This window comes from Leucoraja erinacea, chromosome 15 (genome assembly GCF_028641065.1).
Source record: "Leucoraja erinacea ecotype New England chromosome 15, Leri_hhj_1, whole genome shotgun sequence".
In the NCBI taxonomy this organism is placed as follows: Eukaryota; Metazoa; Chordata; class Chondrichthyes; order Rajiformes; family Rajidae; genus Leucoraja; species Leucoraja erinaceus.
In genome coordinates this window covers 27,790,880-27,805,686 of record NC_073391.1, presented here as the reverse complement: position 1 = coordinate 27,805,686, position 14,807 = coordinate 27,790,880, and the positions used below count along the sequence as shown (strand labels likewise).

Sequence of the window (14,807 nt, the reverse complement as noted above, 5' to 3'; positions counted from 1 at the left end):
CAACCTTTGTATCCAGTACCCTTCTCAATGAAGGCAAGATGCTAAAGGTCTTCTCCACCACACTGTTCACCTGACTCGCCATCTTTCAGGAACCCTGCACCTGTACTCCCAGATATCTCTGTTCTGCATCAGTCTTCAAGGCTGTACCATTGACTCTGTAAATCCTGCCCTAATTTGACATGCCAAAATGCAACACCTCTCACTTGTCAAGCGTTAAATTCTATTTGCCATGCCTTGGTCCAACTGATCTACATCTTGTTGAAAACGTGGATATCCTTTGTCACTATCACAGGATAGCGTGTCTGTCGCTGTTGTCATTGGAATTTTGGTGGAAGGATGGAGGGATGCCTGCGGCTGTTTGAGGGTGGGAGGTGGAGGGAAGGAGGCAGGCATGAAGACTGCATTTTCGGATGGGATGGCTGGAGAGTAGGAGATAAGCTTGAAGTTGTTTAATGGTGGGAGCAGAGAGGGGAAAGAGAGTACAGAATAAATATTGTAAAGAGAAAAAAAAGACCAGTGGTGGAAACGAAGAACAAAAATGGAAAATGCTGAAAAAACTGAGCAGGTCAGGCATGATCTGAAGGAAAAGAAATGGTCAGCATTTTAGGTTTGCAACCTTTTGTCAGAATTGTGAAAGTGAGATGCAAGTTAGGTTTCAGTAGGAGTGAATGTCAGTGATAGCATGACTTGAAATGGCTTGATGGCAACAGCAGCAAGCACGTTGGCAAGTTAGTCAGTAGTGTTAATGACAGGGTGGTGGACAGGTTAGACTTGCATATGTAGCAGGATGAGACGAGCTGAGCCAACATAATATTAAAAACAAATTGATAAATGGAGAAACTAAATGGGTTAAGTGACAAAGAGAAACATTTTCAATGTTTCAGAGAAGGACATGTTTTGAAACTTGAGAGAGAAAACCTATTCTAAGTGGTAGTAAAAGAGAATTTCTCTAATTGTTTGAATTGAACAATACAGCACAGAAACAGGTCCTTCGGCCAAATGAGTCCACGTGACCATCGATCATCATCACACCAGTTCTGTGTTTTACCTTTATGCACTCCCTAAACACTAGGGGTAATTTACAAAGCCCAATTTGGGATGTGGGAGGAAACCCACGTGGTCAAAGGAAAACGTGCAAACTTAACACAGAGAGCACCCGAGGTCAGGATCTATTAGTCCATAAGGTGAAGATGTGGCTGGTGCGAATAGATTAAGTGACTGGCTGTATATGTTGTTGTTGTTGGCATGATTCTGTACGTCTTTGGAGTGTGGAGGAAACCGAAGATCTCCAAGAAAACCCAAGCAGTCAAGGGGAGAACGTACAAACTCCATACAGACAGCACCCATGGTCAGGATTGAACCCGGGGCTCTGGCACTGTAAGGCAGCAACTCTACTGCTGCACCACCATGCCATGTATCCGAAAGGACGTGAAATGATGGCGGGCAGAAATCGTTCAATGTACCAGAGGGAAGATATTTCTTGAACTTGGGTCTTCTTGGAACAATACAGGAAGCCACAGGCAGAGATTGGCAGGAATGTGATAAAGCGGAGGCATTGTGCAGACCATATAAACTATATAGGCATACATTTTTTACTGGAAGCACCTTTCCAAACCTAGTTCAATTCCACGAGGCATTTTGAACCCTGTTTTCTGCATTATTGTCTTTTATTCGCTTGTCTGTGATACCTACAATAATCTGGAGATTATTATCTATTGTGATATTGCTGCTTTATTACTCTACTGCCTAAAGTTTGAGTATGTCATTGCCCTTTTTACCTATTTTATTAACACAAAATGATCACGCTCTCTGATTTTCAACATCTGGAGTTGTTTTTCCAATTGCAATGAATGGAATGCACATAATCAATTATTTACCTGCTGATGCCGCAGGTTTCACTTTTTTCTTTAAGATCTTGGAGTTCCCTTCCACGGCTGTTCCTATTCCCAACGTTTGCATTCTATATCAATATAAATTTTTGAATTGGTGTAATGAAAGTTATTATTTACATTGTATGTACATACAACTTTGTAGTAGGAGGACTTTGAAATGGCTTGCTTGGGTTTCTAATCCTTGTCTAATTGTTGCCTGACCTGGTACATTCAGTTTAGTTTAAACATGGCGAAGTCTATGCAAAGTTTTAATGAGCACATTATTTTGGTTTTGAGTAGATTTTAATTTGTTCTGTTGCAGAATGGGTATTGTTTGGGATTTATTTATGAAATTATTCTCATTTTGGCCGTGAAGATTGGGATTTACATTCCCTATATAGAATTTCTGTTTTATTATGCTGCAAACTAAAGCTAGTTACCCTATTTATCTTCCAGGTAATTATCCAGGGTTTTCGCAGCTACAGGGATCAAACCATTGTTGATCCCTTTAGTTCCAAGCATAACGTTATAGGTGAGTTCCAAAGCATAGTTTTAAAAAAAGTAATTGGCCAGAATATTTTATGGTCCAAGTTCTCTAATCTATATATCTCTATACTTATTGAACTCAGATCTTGGATGTGTATTTATTTGCATGTGTGTTTGTGTATAATCACATCTTCGTAAAAAAACCGACGCGGTAACGGTAATTTTTTTACATATTCCGGTAGACATTTCCCCCCGGAGTCCAAAATCGCCTTATCTGAAAATTTCATGCATTGTTTCTTGAGTTATTAATGAAAATGTTCAAAAATCTGACAAAACATTGAATTTAAAAATGACTGTCTTTGGCTGATGATGTCACAGTAGGTCTGCATGCCTTCTTCCTCACGCTGGGAGTGACTTCACCCGCCCAACCTTCTCTCCTCTCCCCACCCCCTCCTGCCGTTATTCAAAAGACGCAGCCGGAGATGAAGTCGGGCCCTGGGCTGAAGACTGCGGCGGCCCAACTCGCGGTCCATTGGTCGATGCTCGCTCGCCACCCCGCTTGGGGTCCTCGTGTCGGCGCACGGTGGAGAGGTTGCAGCCACACTCCGTGTCTGTCACTGCCCTCTTTCTGCCTCTGCCTCTACCCGTTGCCCCCTGCCTCTACCCGTTGCCCCTTGCCTCTACCCGTTGCCCCTGCCTTCTGCCCCCTGCCTTCTGCCTCTGCCCTCTCTACCCCACCCCCTCTCCCTCTCTAGCCGCGCCTGTGAGTTGGGGGCTATGCATGAGTGGATAGGGCGGGGGATGGGTTAAAAGGAGCGAAGAATTAATAATATTAATATAAGATCAAGGGGGGTGGTTAGTTTGTGTGGGGGTGGTTAGCGTGTGTGTGACGCCGCAGGCCCCCCCCCCCACAACTGCGCATTGAGGGGACGGGACTCAGCGAGTCCCACTTGGTCTAGTATACTATTAAAAGTCTCGTCTGTCTGTCAGATCAAGAAACTGACTGACAAGGAACTATATATTACTAACACTTTGTTTGTGTGTGTGCATGATATCCCAAACCCCCCGCCAAAACAGTACACGATAGCGCTCCAATTTTTTGGCCCACCTTACTCACCATTGGGATGTAAATAAAACAAGTTTCGTTCGGATTGATGTTATATTTTGTTAAGTTATTGACATTTTAAACTTTACAAAAATCACTTTTCAAACCATATTTCCACTTGCCCTGCCTGTCAGCCGCATTCGACGTCACAATAGGATCCCAAATTTCATTTACATAAAAAATTTTTGATTTTCAATAAACTTTGTTTTAATCAAATTCTTCTGTTTTCAACTGACTGACTTCATCCACTTCACCACTAACTTCCATCCGGCACTCAAATACACCTGGACCATCTCCGACACTTCCCTACCATTCCTTGACCTCACTATCTCCATTGCAGGTGATAGACTTCTAACCGACATACACTATAAACCCACTGACTCCCATGGCTATCTGGACTACACTTCTTCCCACCCTGCTTCCTGTAAGGACTCCATCCCCCTACTCCCAATTCCTCCGTCTACGCCGCATCTGCTCCACGGATGAGGCGTTCCACACCAGGACATCTGAAATGTCCTCACTATTCAGGGAACGGGGGTTCCCCTCCTCCACCATAAATGAGGCTCGCACCAGGGTCTCTTCCATACCCCGCAACACTGCTCTCTCTCCCCATCCCCGCACTCGCAACAAGGGCCGAGTCCCCCTAGTCCTCACCTTTCACCCCACCAGCCGTCACATACAAAAAGTAATCCTCCGTCAGTTTCGCCACCTCCAACGTGACCCCACAACTCGCCACATCTTCCCATCTCCTCCCATATCTGCCTTCCGCAAAGACCACTCCCTCCATAACTCCCTTGTCAATTCTTCCCTTCCCTCTCGGTCCACCCCCTCCCCGGGCACTTTCCCTTGCAACCGCAAGAGATGCAACACTTGTCCCTTTACCCCCCCCCTCGACTCCGTTCAAGGACCCAAGCAATCGTTCCAGGTGCGACAGAGGTTTACCTGCATCTCTTCCAACCTCATCTATTGCGTCCGCTGCTCTAGATGTCAGCAGATCTATATCGGTGAGACCAAGCGGAGGTTGGGCGATCGTTTCGCCGAACACCTCCGCTCGGTCCGCAATAACCAAGCTGACCTCCCGGTGGCTCAGCACTTCAACTCCCCCTCCCACTCCGCCTCCGACCTCTCTGTCCTGGGTCTCCTCCATGGCCACAGCGAGCAGCACCGGAAATTGGAGGAACAGCACCTCATATTCCGTTTGGGGAGTCTGCACCCCGGGGCATGAACATCGAATTCTCCCAATTTTGTTAGTCCTTGCTGTCTCCTCCCCTTCCTTAGCCCCCCTGCTGTCTCCTCCCATCCCCCAGCCTTCTGGCTACTCCTCCTTTTCCCTTTCTTGTCCCCACCCACCCCCGCCCCCGATCAGTCTGAAGAAGGGTTTCGGCCCGAAACGTTGCCTATCTCCTTCGCTCCATAGATGCTGCTGCACCCGCTGAGTTTCTCCAGCTTTTTTGTGTAATCTTCTGTTTTCATTATCAGCTTACATTGTGTTTAGGTTATTTTAAAGAAAATATGCGTTTATCATTGAGAATTTCATTTTTTTTAAAACAGCGATTTTCATTGTGGGGGCTAGGGGGGAGGTGAGGAGTGGGGGAGCAGGGGGATAGAGGGAGATGTGGGAGGTAGGGAAGGGAGAGGGATTCAAGGAGAGGAGGGTGTAGGGGGGGGAAGTGGGGAGGGGAGTGGGGGAGGTAAGGAGTGGGGGATAGATGGAGAGGAAGGCAGTGGGGGAGGAGGGGGGGGATAGAGGGGGGTATGGAGTGGGTTGGAGAGGGAGGACAGTGAGGTAGATGAGGGAGAGTAGGAGGTGTGGGATAGGGGGGAGGTGAGGAGGGGGGAGTGAAGGGGTTATGGAGGGAGGAGTGACAGCGTAGGGGAAAGGAGAGGGAGGGAGGGGAGGGAGGGTGAAGAGGAGGGGGAGGAAGTGCTGGGAGATGAGGGGGAATGGAAGAGGATAAGGGTAGGAAGAGGGATGGCGAGATAATGGAAATATTAAACGCAAAATTATTAACTTTAACTTAATTTCTGCCGTTAGTGCGGGCTCATCAGCCATGCATGCGTAGTTTGGTGGAATATTGCGTTGGGAGAGCGGGCCCAACGGATCCGCACTTGGTCTAGTATATATATATATCTATTTATACATCTATATATATATATATATATATATCACAGTTGAAATTTTTGGAATTTTCCAAAAATATTTGGATACCCTGTTGGAAACATTATCACCATTGAGTTGCACTTTACAGCAGCATTTTCAGACTTATTGGAGATGGACTATTGCAGTAAAGAAAGAGGGCATAGTTTAAGGTCTTGGCCATCTATTCTGGTCATTTATGATGCACAATAGACCCAGTACTGCAATAAAACTCTGATAATTTACTGCTGAGCCGCTCTCTGAAAATACTAATCATTCAGCATCTGGCTTACTGGATTTTGTTTTCCATACTATAAATTTGCTAGGAATATTATGATTCTACTGTATAAGCTCATTAAGAAATGACATGGCAGTGTGTTAAGATATTAACAAAAATAATTTCCAATGGTCTAGAAAATCTACCAGCATAACCAAAATCCCATTGTTGAGTTTTACTATATTTTTAAAAGGGCAATTCTTCTTCCAGTGCTGGTAACTGGTCAGTTTTTTTCTTGTTTTTTTTTGTGGAATTTTGTTGATGCCAAATGGCTGCGAAGTTTCCCTGAACGCACTCAGTGGAGAAAGGAGAATGTTGTTTAGAGGAGATAGGAGAGGAACTCGGGTGTAGAATTGAATCTGGGGAAACAAAGACTGGCATTAAATATTATTTTACAGATTATTGAGACCAGAAGTTCTTTAAATGTTGGGCAAATACATCCTCAATAAATATGGCCGGGGGAATAAAATACATTTTTTTAAATGATGGGGAAAACGTAACAAATATTTGTTTTATTTTTGTGAACCATTGTGGATAAACACATGTGTTTTGGGGCATAATATGGATTGCTCCTCTCTATAGGGTGGACCTGATTACAATTCAATGATAGTTCTGTGGTACTGTGCTTATTGTGTGGCATGATATCCAAATGAGACAAAAATAGGCCACTGTGGCAATAATTCTCCAAATTCTGTTCTAGTTTGGGTGTGGATATTTTGGAATAGCTTCTTAAAGAACAAAGATATTTGTTATTAGTCCAAATCATATGAATAAGCAAAATGACAGCATACTTTTGCTCAAATCAATCTTTTGCTGATCAGCTGATGTAATATTTTTAGTGTGCATCTTAAAACCCTTGGAAGAAATAGTTGTTTCGGTAGCAGACAGGTAAGTACTGCCAAGCGTAGGATAAATCAGGAATTAGTACCCCAAAGCCTTTTAACTGGTCTTTCGACCTTTTTTTTTTAACCCTTTCTTGGTCTTTCACTATTAAAGCTAAACTTTGCACAGTTGCTATTAAAATAAGTAAATTTGGATTTTAACTATGATTTTTCCTTTCTGTTTAGTTGGTCGAAATGGATCTGGAAAAAGTAACTTCTTTTATGGTAAGATTTTTCTGGATTTGTTTTTCATTTAAGTTTATAACTGTACCTTTATTGGCTATTAATATGCTGACTCGTTGATTTATGGAATTTGGAATATGTATACATTGGCCATGCATTTTTAATGGTACGTTTTAGGAATGCATGTTGACTAAGGCATAGGAGAAACTGCTCAAGTGCACAATTGGAGAGTAATATTGAATGCATGTTATCAGGCAAGGTTGTATCTGCTGGAGTTCAGAAGAGCAAAAGATGAGTTGATTGAAACTTTTAAAATCCTGAGTGCTTTTGACAAGGTGGATGAAGAGGGACGTTTCCTCTGGGAGAATTTAGAACTAGCGTTCACCATTTAGAAATAAGAGAATGCCTAATTACGATGGATGAGGTGAAATATTTTATTTTAATGGTTGTAGGAGTGAAAACAGTTTTTGAGCATATTTAAAATGTGAGTATATACTTAATGAGCAAAGGGATGAAAAGTTACGATGGGTAGCTGGAAATGCAAACTTCAGGGTACAGTCAAATCAGCAGTGATCTTGTTAAATGCTGAAGCAGGCTTGAGGGGGGTAAATGGCCTATGCCGTGTTAGTGTAATGGTATGGGAATTCTAGGTTGGAAGCAATGTTGGGGAAGGTGGGAAAATTGGAATGGTCATTTTCTGATACTGTTAGAGGTGCTTATTTGGAGACTAGAATGGGATGTGAAAGTAATTTACTCATTTTCATTAAGATTTAAATAAATTAGAAACTAGCCTCTTTCTTTCTTCAGTTTCTTGAAGTTTTTCAGGTGGTAATATTCATTGGTGCACTAAAATCTTCTGAAAATTAATCAATTAAACATCCAATTTCACAGAATTGTAAAGAAACCCAGCCAGCCATCAAAACTGATCAATCTCATCAAAGCTGCCGCACTTTGATTTTACACAATACATTTATTTTATTGTTGTTATGACTTGCGTTGTACCTGGCTGCAGAATAGATTTTTTATAGACTTGTTTCATTTATACAGTGACCGGCTATCTTTAATCGACGGCAACTTACACGTCATATTAAAGGTGTATATTATGATATTAGAATGGAACTACAATGGCTGACCTTTTTTGAATAGAAGGACAGCATGGTGGAGCAGTAATTAGTGTTGGCGCTGTAACGCAACCTGAGCATCATTGTCTTAATATTGAGCTTGGGTGCTGTCTGGAGTTGCCTCATGGGCTTCCCCTGGGTGCATTGGTTTCCGCCAAAATGTGCAACTAAGTTAAATGCCCATAGAGTAGTTGTGTGGCAAGAGAATGGTGGGGGGGGTGATGGGCTTGCGAGAAAATAAATTACAATAAGTCCCCATGGTTTACCACAGGGTACAGACTTGAGAACTGTTCCTAGGATGGAATTGAACAAAAGCAGTGTGTGAAACAATTATGGAGGGAGAGCAAGTATGTGCAGTAAGAGCAGCCTCACTGACTCATGGAGTGAGTGCTCAGCATTCTAGCTTTGCTCGGCTCCGTCCCTGATTGTTGGGGGTGTGCCCAATAGGCACATGGAAATGTTCTGTTATCACCCAAAAGACTATGCCTGCAGTAGCTAGCAAATATATCCTGGTCAAATATAACGTTTGATCTCCTAAACGTTCATCCGCATATGGTGTCCATAAGTTTGGAGTTGGTAACCCGGGTAGTAACCTGTATGGAGTAGGAAGAAACTGCAGATGCTGGTTTAAACCGATGATGACACAAAAAGCTGGAGTAACTCAGCGGGCGACGTTTTGGGTCTCGACCCTTCTTCAGACTGAAGAAAGGTCTCGACCCGAAACGTCGCCAATTCCTTCTCTCCAGAGGTGCTGCCTGTCCCGCTGAGGTACTCCAGCTTTTTGTGTCTAACCTGTATAGAGTCATGAGTTTGAAGCTGTTCTGAGAGCGAACGTGGACTCAAAGAACCAAATGGCTGTCTTCTGCATAATCAGGATAAAAATGTGAAATTTGTTTATTTGAAGTAACTTTTCTTATTTCTATTTTCTCTACTTTTTTCTTCCCTCATTTGTAGCTATTCAGTTTGTGCTCAGTGATGAGTTCAGTCACCTTCGTCCAGAGCAAAGACTTGCTCTGTTACATGTAAGTACTTGTGCCAAAAATAGTTGATTTATGATTGTGCTTATCATTTACTGCAATATACTGTGCAACTTAATTTTGAGGATACTGTTCTTCAAAATGTACCTTTTGATACCTTTTAATACATGGATTGTTGTGAAGCCCTTGGTTTTAATTAGTGAAGCAAAGTTATAATTTTATTTGGTTTCTACTTGGGATAGTTACACAATAGTATGACTGAGAGTCCTGAAATTCTGAGCCTAACCCTTGCTTGAGCAAATTCAAAACTAAAAAATGTTGCATATGCTCAGTATGTAAGAAGTTAGTGGATGAAGAAACAAAACTAATTTTTCAGGTCAATTATCTTTTGTCAATCCAGCTGCAAATTCTGATCATTAACTCAATAAAGAATTGTTATGTAGCTCTGTTAATTTAATTCCCTTTTAAATTTATAAGGGACACTTATTTTTATGAATGAAAGCAAAATACTGGAAATATTCAGCAGGAAACACGAGACAGCAGATGCTGGAATCTGCAGTCAAAGATAAACTGTTGGAAGAAGACAACAGTTCAGCAACATCTGTGGAGACAAAGTGATAGTTGGCGTTTCAAGTTGAGACCCTGCAAAAGGACTGATGAAGGGTTTCAACCAAAAAAGTCAACCATTCCTTTGCTTTCACAGTTGCTACTTGATCGAGTTCTTCCAGCTGTTTATTTTGTGCAAAACTCAGGAGATAAGGCAGCATGTGGAAAGAGAAAGTTTATGATTTAGGTTGATGATCCTTCATTAGATTCTGTGCTCTGATGAAGGGTTTTTGATCCAAAACATTTACTGTTTCTCTTTCCAAAGATGTTGCAGACCTGTATTTTTGTTTATTCTTTGAAATAAATGTGTATATATTGAATGATGTATTTTTGTTTTGTGTTACAATTAATGTATTTTACAATTTATCCTTGAATTTAATTTAATTTACAAATATTAATGTGATTTTTGAATGACCCATTAGGAAGGAACTGGACCTCGGGTTATTTCTGCATTTGTTGAAATAATATTTGACAATTCAGACAACAGGTTACCTGTAAGTAGATTTTCATTGAATTAAAATATCTTGTGTTGACTTGCATTGGATATATTTTTGTTTCTTATTTTATCTTTGTTAAGGGAACTTTTAGGAAGAAAGCATAGTATAGAAACCAAACTTCGCTAGTTAATGTCTCTATTAAGGCAGTTTATTTGTCAAATATTTAAACATCAGTGGTTCCATTTGCTTCCTTTCCCTTTCATTGGTGCTCCTATGGAAGCAAGGTGCATATATGTAAATAGACTCAAGGTTGTGACCTTCTGAAGGGGTGGAGAAGATTAATCTCATTACTTGAGTAAAGGAACTAAAGGATATTTAGCATTTAGTTAAGATGAAAAGTAGTGTTCAGTTTTGGTCACCCTGATATAGGAAGGATGTTGTTAAGCTGGAAAGAGTGCAGAGAAGATTTACGAGAATGTTGCCATGACTAGCGGCCTGATCTGTAAGGAGAGTTTGGGCAGGCCAGGACTTTATTTCTTAGAGCACAGGACATTGAAGGGTAATCTTACCGAGGTGTGTATAAGATCATGAGGTGAATAGATAGTGTAGATGCACAGCATTTTGTACCCTGAGTATGGGAATCAGGAACTGGAGGACATAAGTTTAAGGTCAGAGGGGAAAGATTTAATAGGAACCAGAGGGGGCAACTTTTTCCCACAGAGGGTGGTGGGTATATGGAATGTGCAGCCAGAGGAGGTAATTGAGGTAGGTATAATAATAACAATTAAAAGGCATTTGGACAGGAACATGGATACGAAAGGTTTAGATGGATCTGGGTCAAATTCGGGCAGGTGGGCCAAATATAGATGGGGCATCTTTGTCGACATGGACAAGTTGGGCCGAAGGCCTTGTTTCCATGCAGTATGACAATTGTATTATGGAATATTTCTGTGTGTATTTACGCTTATGCAGGATGTACTTGCAGGTGCACTGAAATTATATTGTAATGCTCTGACAAAGATTTATCTGCATTAGGCATACTACCCTTTTTGTGAGTGACTGTAATAATATTAGAATGGAATAAATTGGAAGTTGAGTGCAGTTCTTGTTTCATCAGTGCTTTACGGAGTTGTGCGTTTGTGAATCTGACTGCACAATGGTAGAGAAAATTTGGAGGATAAGATAAATAACTTTAGAATAGAACTTTTAAATCATTGTCCTGATTGAGATGTTATTTAATTAGCCGTGTTTAGGATCTGTAGAAATGTGTTAGCACAATAAATAATTATGTTTATTTCATTTTGTAGATTGACAAAGAAGAGGTATCTCTTCGGCGTGTCATTGGAGCAAAGAAGGATCAGTATTTTCTGGACAAGAAAATGGTGACGTAGGTTAATATTTTCCACCTCTCAGCTCTTATTAGGAAATAACATACACTTTATTTTGTCCGTAATTGCAATTCCAGAAGGTAACCTTATTTTTTAAGTTTTGATGATTGATTGATACATATGTTTTGCTGTCAACTGACCAGTAAATAGGGTGTGTTAATGTTTCCATACAGGTATGTCTGTGGATTGGACTAATAATTCAGAGAATTCAATTTAAAATAAGTTGTATTTCAGTTTCAAATAAGTTAAATTGTTAACAGTTAAGTGACCAGGAAGATGTCTGATTGATAGAAATATCCAAGCAATGCATGCCGTTTTAGGAAGGCAAATTTGATATCCTTCAGTGGTTGATATCCTCCATACCTTTCAAGTCCCACACCAATTGTCTCTTAACTGTTTTCTGAAATTGCCTTGTAAGCCACTTGGTTGTGTTAGACTGTTCAAGTTAAGTTGACTCTATTGTCATATGCACAAGATACAGTACAGTTGCAGTGAAAATATTGTTTGCAGCAGCGTCAGAGGCATGTAATCTTAGAGAAACACAAAAACATAAATTATACATAAAGATTGTGCAAAAAAAAAAAGACATCGGTTCATAACACTGTTAGGGATGAAAAAAACATGTCCGTGAAAGTGCAAGAGTTGGTCCGCAGTGCTTCCATTGGCAAGGAAGAGATTATGGTTGTGTGGGTTGGTTCAAGAACCTGACAGTTATAGGAAAGTAGCTGTTCCTGTATCTGTTGGTGTTTCACTTCAGGGTTCTGTTTCTCCTGGCAGATGGTAGCAGCAAGACGAGAGCATAGTCTGGATAGTGGGGATCCTTGATGATGGATGCTGCCTCTACGAGGTAGCGCTTCATGGAGTTAGTTTCAATGGTGGGGTAGCCTGTGCCCATGATGGCTGAGTCCACCATCCTATGCAGCCTCTTGTGGTATTCAGGAAAGCAAGCTGCCCCTACTGTCTCGGAAAACTGAGTAAGGCTATAAATACTGGCCTAGTCTGTGACATCTATTTCCTGAAAATATATATTGTAGTAATGTTTGTAATGTAAATATTTCGGCTCTTTAATGTTCTAGTAAATTTATTATATGGGTTATATCAGCAGCTTCCTTGTGTAATCAATTTTCTTCTCTTAGGTTATACTCTCGGAACCTACTTTTACCTTGTTGATATAATAACATAGCCAGTTGCAGTACTAACAAGTGATTGTTAGTTAGACACTTAGAAGGTGAAATCATCAGACGTCACTAATGGCTGAGGTTGGATGCCTGTGAATTGATTTGTGAAGTGCTGATTGACACCTGGTTTCTTATGGTCAAATCAAGATAACCTCTTCAATACCCAAATAAATTAAATGTAACATCGTCAAAGATGCTTACCATTTTTCCAAATGGTGATTGAAATTCATCTGAAATGTGACACACACATTGTTGAATGACAATATCTTGAACTGTTTTATTACGGGACACTTGAGATGTACCACTTCAGCTGCCTCACAGGAATATTTTTACATGCGCCTGGAATCCCAAATTGAGGATCATATTTCCATCCTGTTTTGTTCAATAGGAAAAATGATGTTATGAATCTTTTGGAGAGTGCTGGATTTTCCAGAAGCAATCCTTACTATATCGTCAAGCAAGGAAAGGTAATTGAATTTGGAATTGCAAGTGGCTTTTGCTGACATAAGAATATTTTCACTTGATTTTCAGTTATTTTTTTTTTAAACTTTAAAAAATAATTTTACTTTTAATTCAAGTTAACTAATTTAGTTCTAACTTCTCTTTTGGGAAATTTGAATAATTGAAAGGTATTTATGATCACAAAAGTAAATTATCAGGCATGGGACTGGAATTGACTTTTGATGGCAGTCATTTTGCGAGAATGTGGAGACTGGATTAAACCACATTTTTGCTAGTCGAAATAGACATTTGCCACTATTTTTGTATTCCATTTTTACTTATTTGCCATAGACAACAGGACAATAAGCAAAGCATTTGCATAATAAGAAATTGGTTTATATTATCTGGACATGTAGTGAATTAAAATCAAAGCTGATCTATTAACTGGTTGCCAAATTAATAATAGCTGGATATAAGGCCAATGAGTTTATTATAATTACCAATGAAGTCTATTGAGATAATTCCCATGAGATGTGAATATGGTTAATGTGTAAGTGTTTTGGTGGCAAGTTAAGTGGGAAGGGCAAAATGAACAAAGTACAGATTCCACAGCATCCATTTAAACCTGCTAAAGTTCATAATGACTGAACTTGTCCATTAATCCTGAGGGTTTGCCTGTAGTCATTTTTCTAGGGTCTGTAACTGGCCAAGAGAAATATACAATTATTTTATGTGGTAAGCTTCCCTTTAATGTGCAAATTAGAATGCAGTGATGTTAACAGCACTCATTATTGTTTTGGGATTGAATGTGAGCTATGCAAACTACAATTGACTCCACTGACAGAGAAGGTAGGTCAGGATAAGTTTTATTTTTTATTTTTACTAGGAGTGCTCCTCTGGGTCCCAATTTAAAAAAAAAAATAAATGCTGCCATTGCAAACCGTGGTCTTCTCAGTCATTCTGCCACCCATTCCCAGGAGCTGTAGCTGATGTCCCAGAAGATTTACATTGTTGAGATCACAAAACAACACAGGAATAGTGCCTGTGGTTTGCTTTTTTTGTTCGTGAAACCTGTGGATCTGAATGGTTTTGCTTTTGGATTGTTAATTTTATATTGCATTCTTGATGAAACAAATGTGAAACCTGGCACTTCACTCCAGAAACAGTGGTGAAGTTAAAGATGGAGGATCATTGATAGGTTTGGTGCTTATTGTGGTCTGGATCGGTTGGGGGAGAAGGAAACAAACATGTTTTCTGGCTTATGTTGATTCAATCCACTTATCCATCTCAACTGCATTTTGAACAGATTGAGCAATTTGCAAGCAATGTGCAGCTTTCTCTCATTAAAGTAAAAGTGCAGTTTTGAATGTCGCTTTTCACTCTGGAGCTTTACACTGTATGAAAATAAATGTCAGAATACGAAAATAGGCAAAGCACAGTGATAACTGCAATTTAGGTCACGAAGAATCATTTTAAAGGGAGTTACTTAATCTGGCATATGACTACTGAAATTTACCCCTCAACTTTTACTCATTGTAATGTTTGTCTTAAGCTTTGTGTTGTGATTGCAATATTTTAAACAGTGTAGTCCATGATAATAACAAATAATTGTCTTGTGTTATAGTGTTTGTTGATTAAAGGAAAAATTAAGAGTACAACAAAATCACACTGACCTGATGTAGACTTGTGTATTTCCCTCCTATTTTTGAATAAAATATA

The 14,807-nt window shown here is 40.2% G+C and overlaps 1 protein-coding gene and 1 long non-coding RNA gene across 2 annotated transcripts in view; one reads left to right on the top strand and one right to left on the bottom strand.

The window, feature by feature from the left end:
* Positions 1 to 2,318, bottom strand: part of LOC129704084 (uncharacterized) — a 34,917-nt gene extending 32,599 nt beyond the window's left edge. The window contains exon 1 of the long non-coding RNA XR_008724681.1: positions 5 to 2,318. This is a non-coding gene — a long non-coding RNA (uncharacterized LOC129704084). The remainder of the gene's footprint in view (positions 1 to 4) is intronic.
* smc3 (structural maintenance of chromosomes 3) overlaps positions 1 to 14,807 on the top strand; it is a 63,889-nt gene that overhangs the window by 561 nt on the left and 48,521 nt on the right. Inside the window, exons 2-7 of the mRNA XM_055646967.1 lie at positions 2,328 to 2,403; positions 6,944 to 6,982; positions 9,016 to 9,083; positions 10,067 to 10,138; positions 11,389 to 11,468; positions 13,036 to 13,114. Of these exons, the coding sequence (XP_055502942.1) occupies positions 2,328 to 2,403; positions 6,944 to 6,982; positions 9,016 to 9,083; positions 10,067 to 10,138; positions 11,389 to 11,468; positions 13,036 to 13,114 (414 nt within the window). The remainder of the gene's footprint in view (positions 1 to 2,327; positions 2,404 to 6,943; positions 6,983 to 9,015; positions 9,084 to 10,066; positions 10,139 to 11,388; positions 11,469 to 13,035; positions 13,115 to 14,807) is intronic.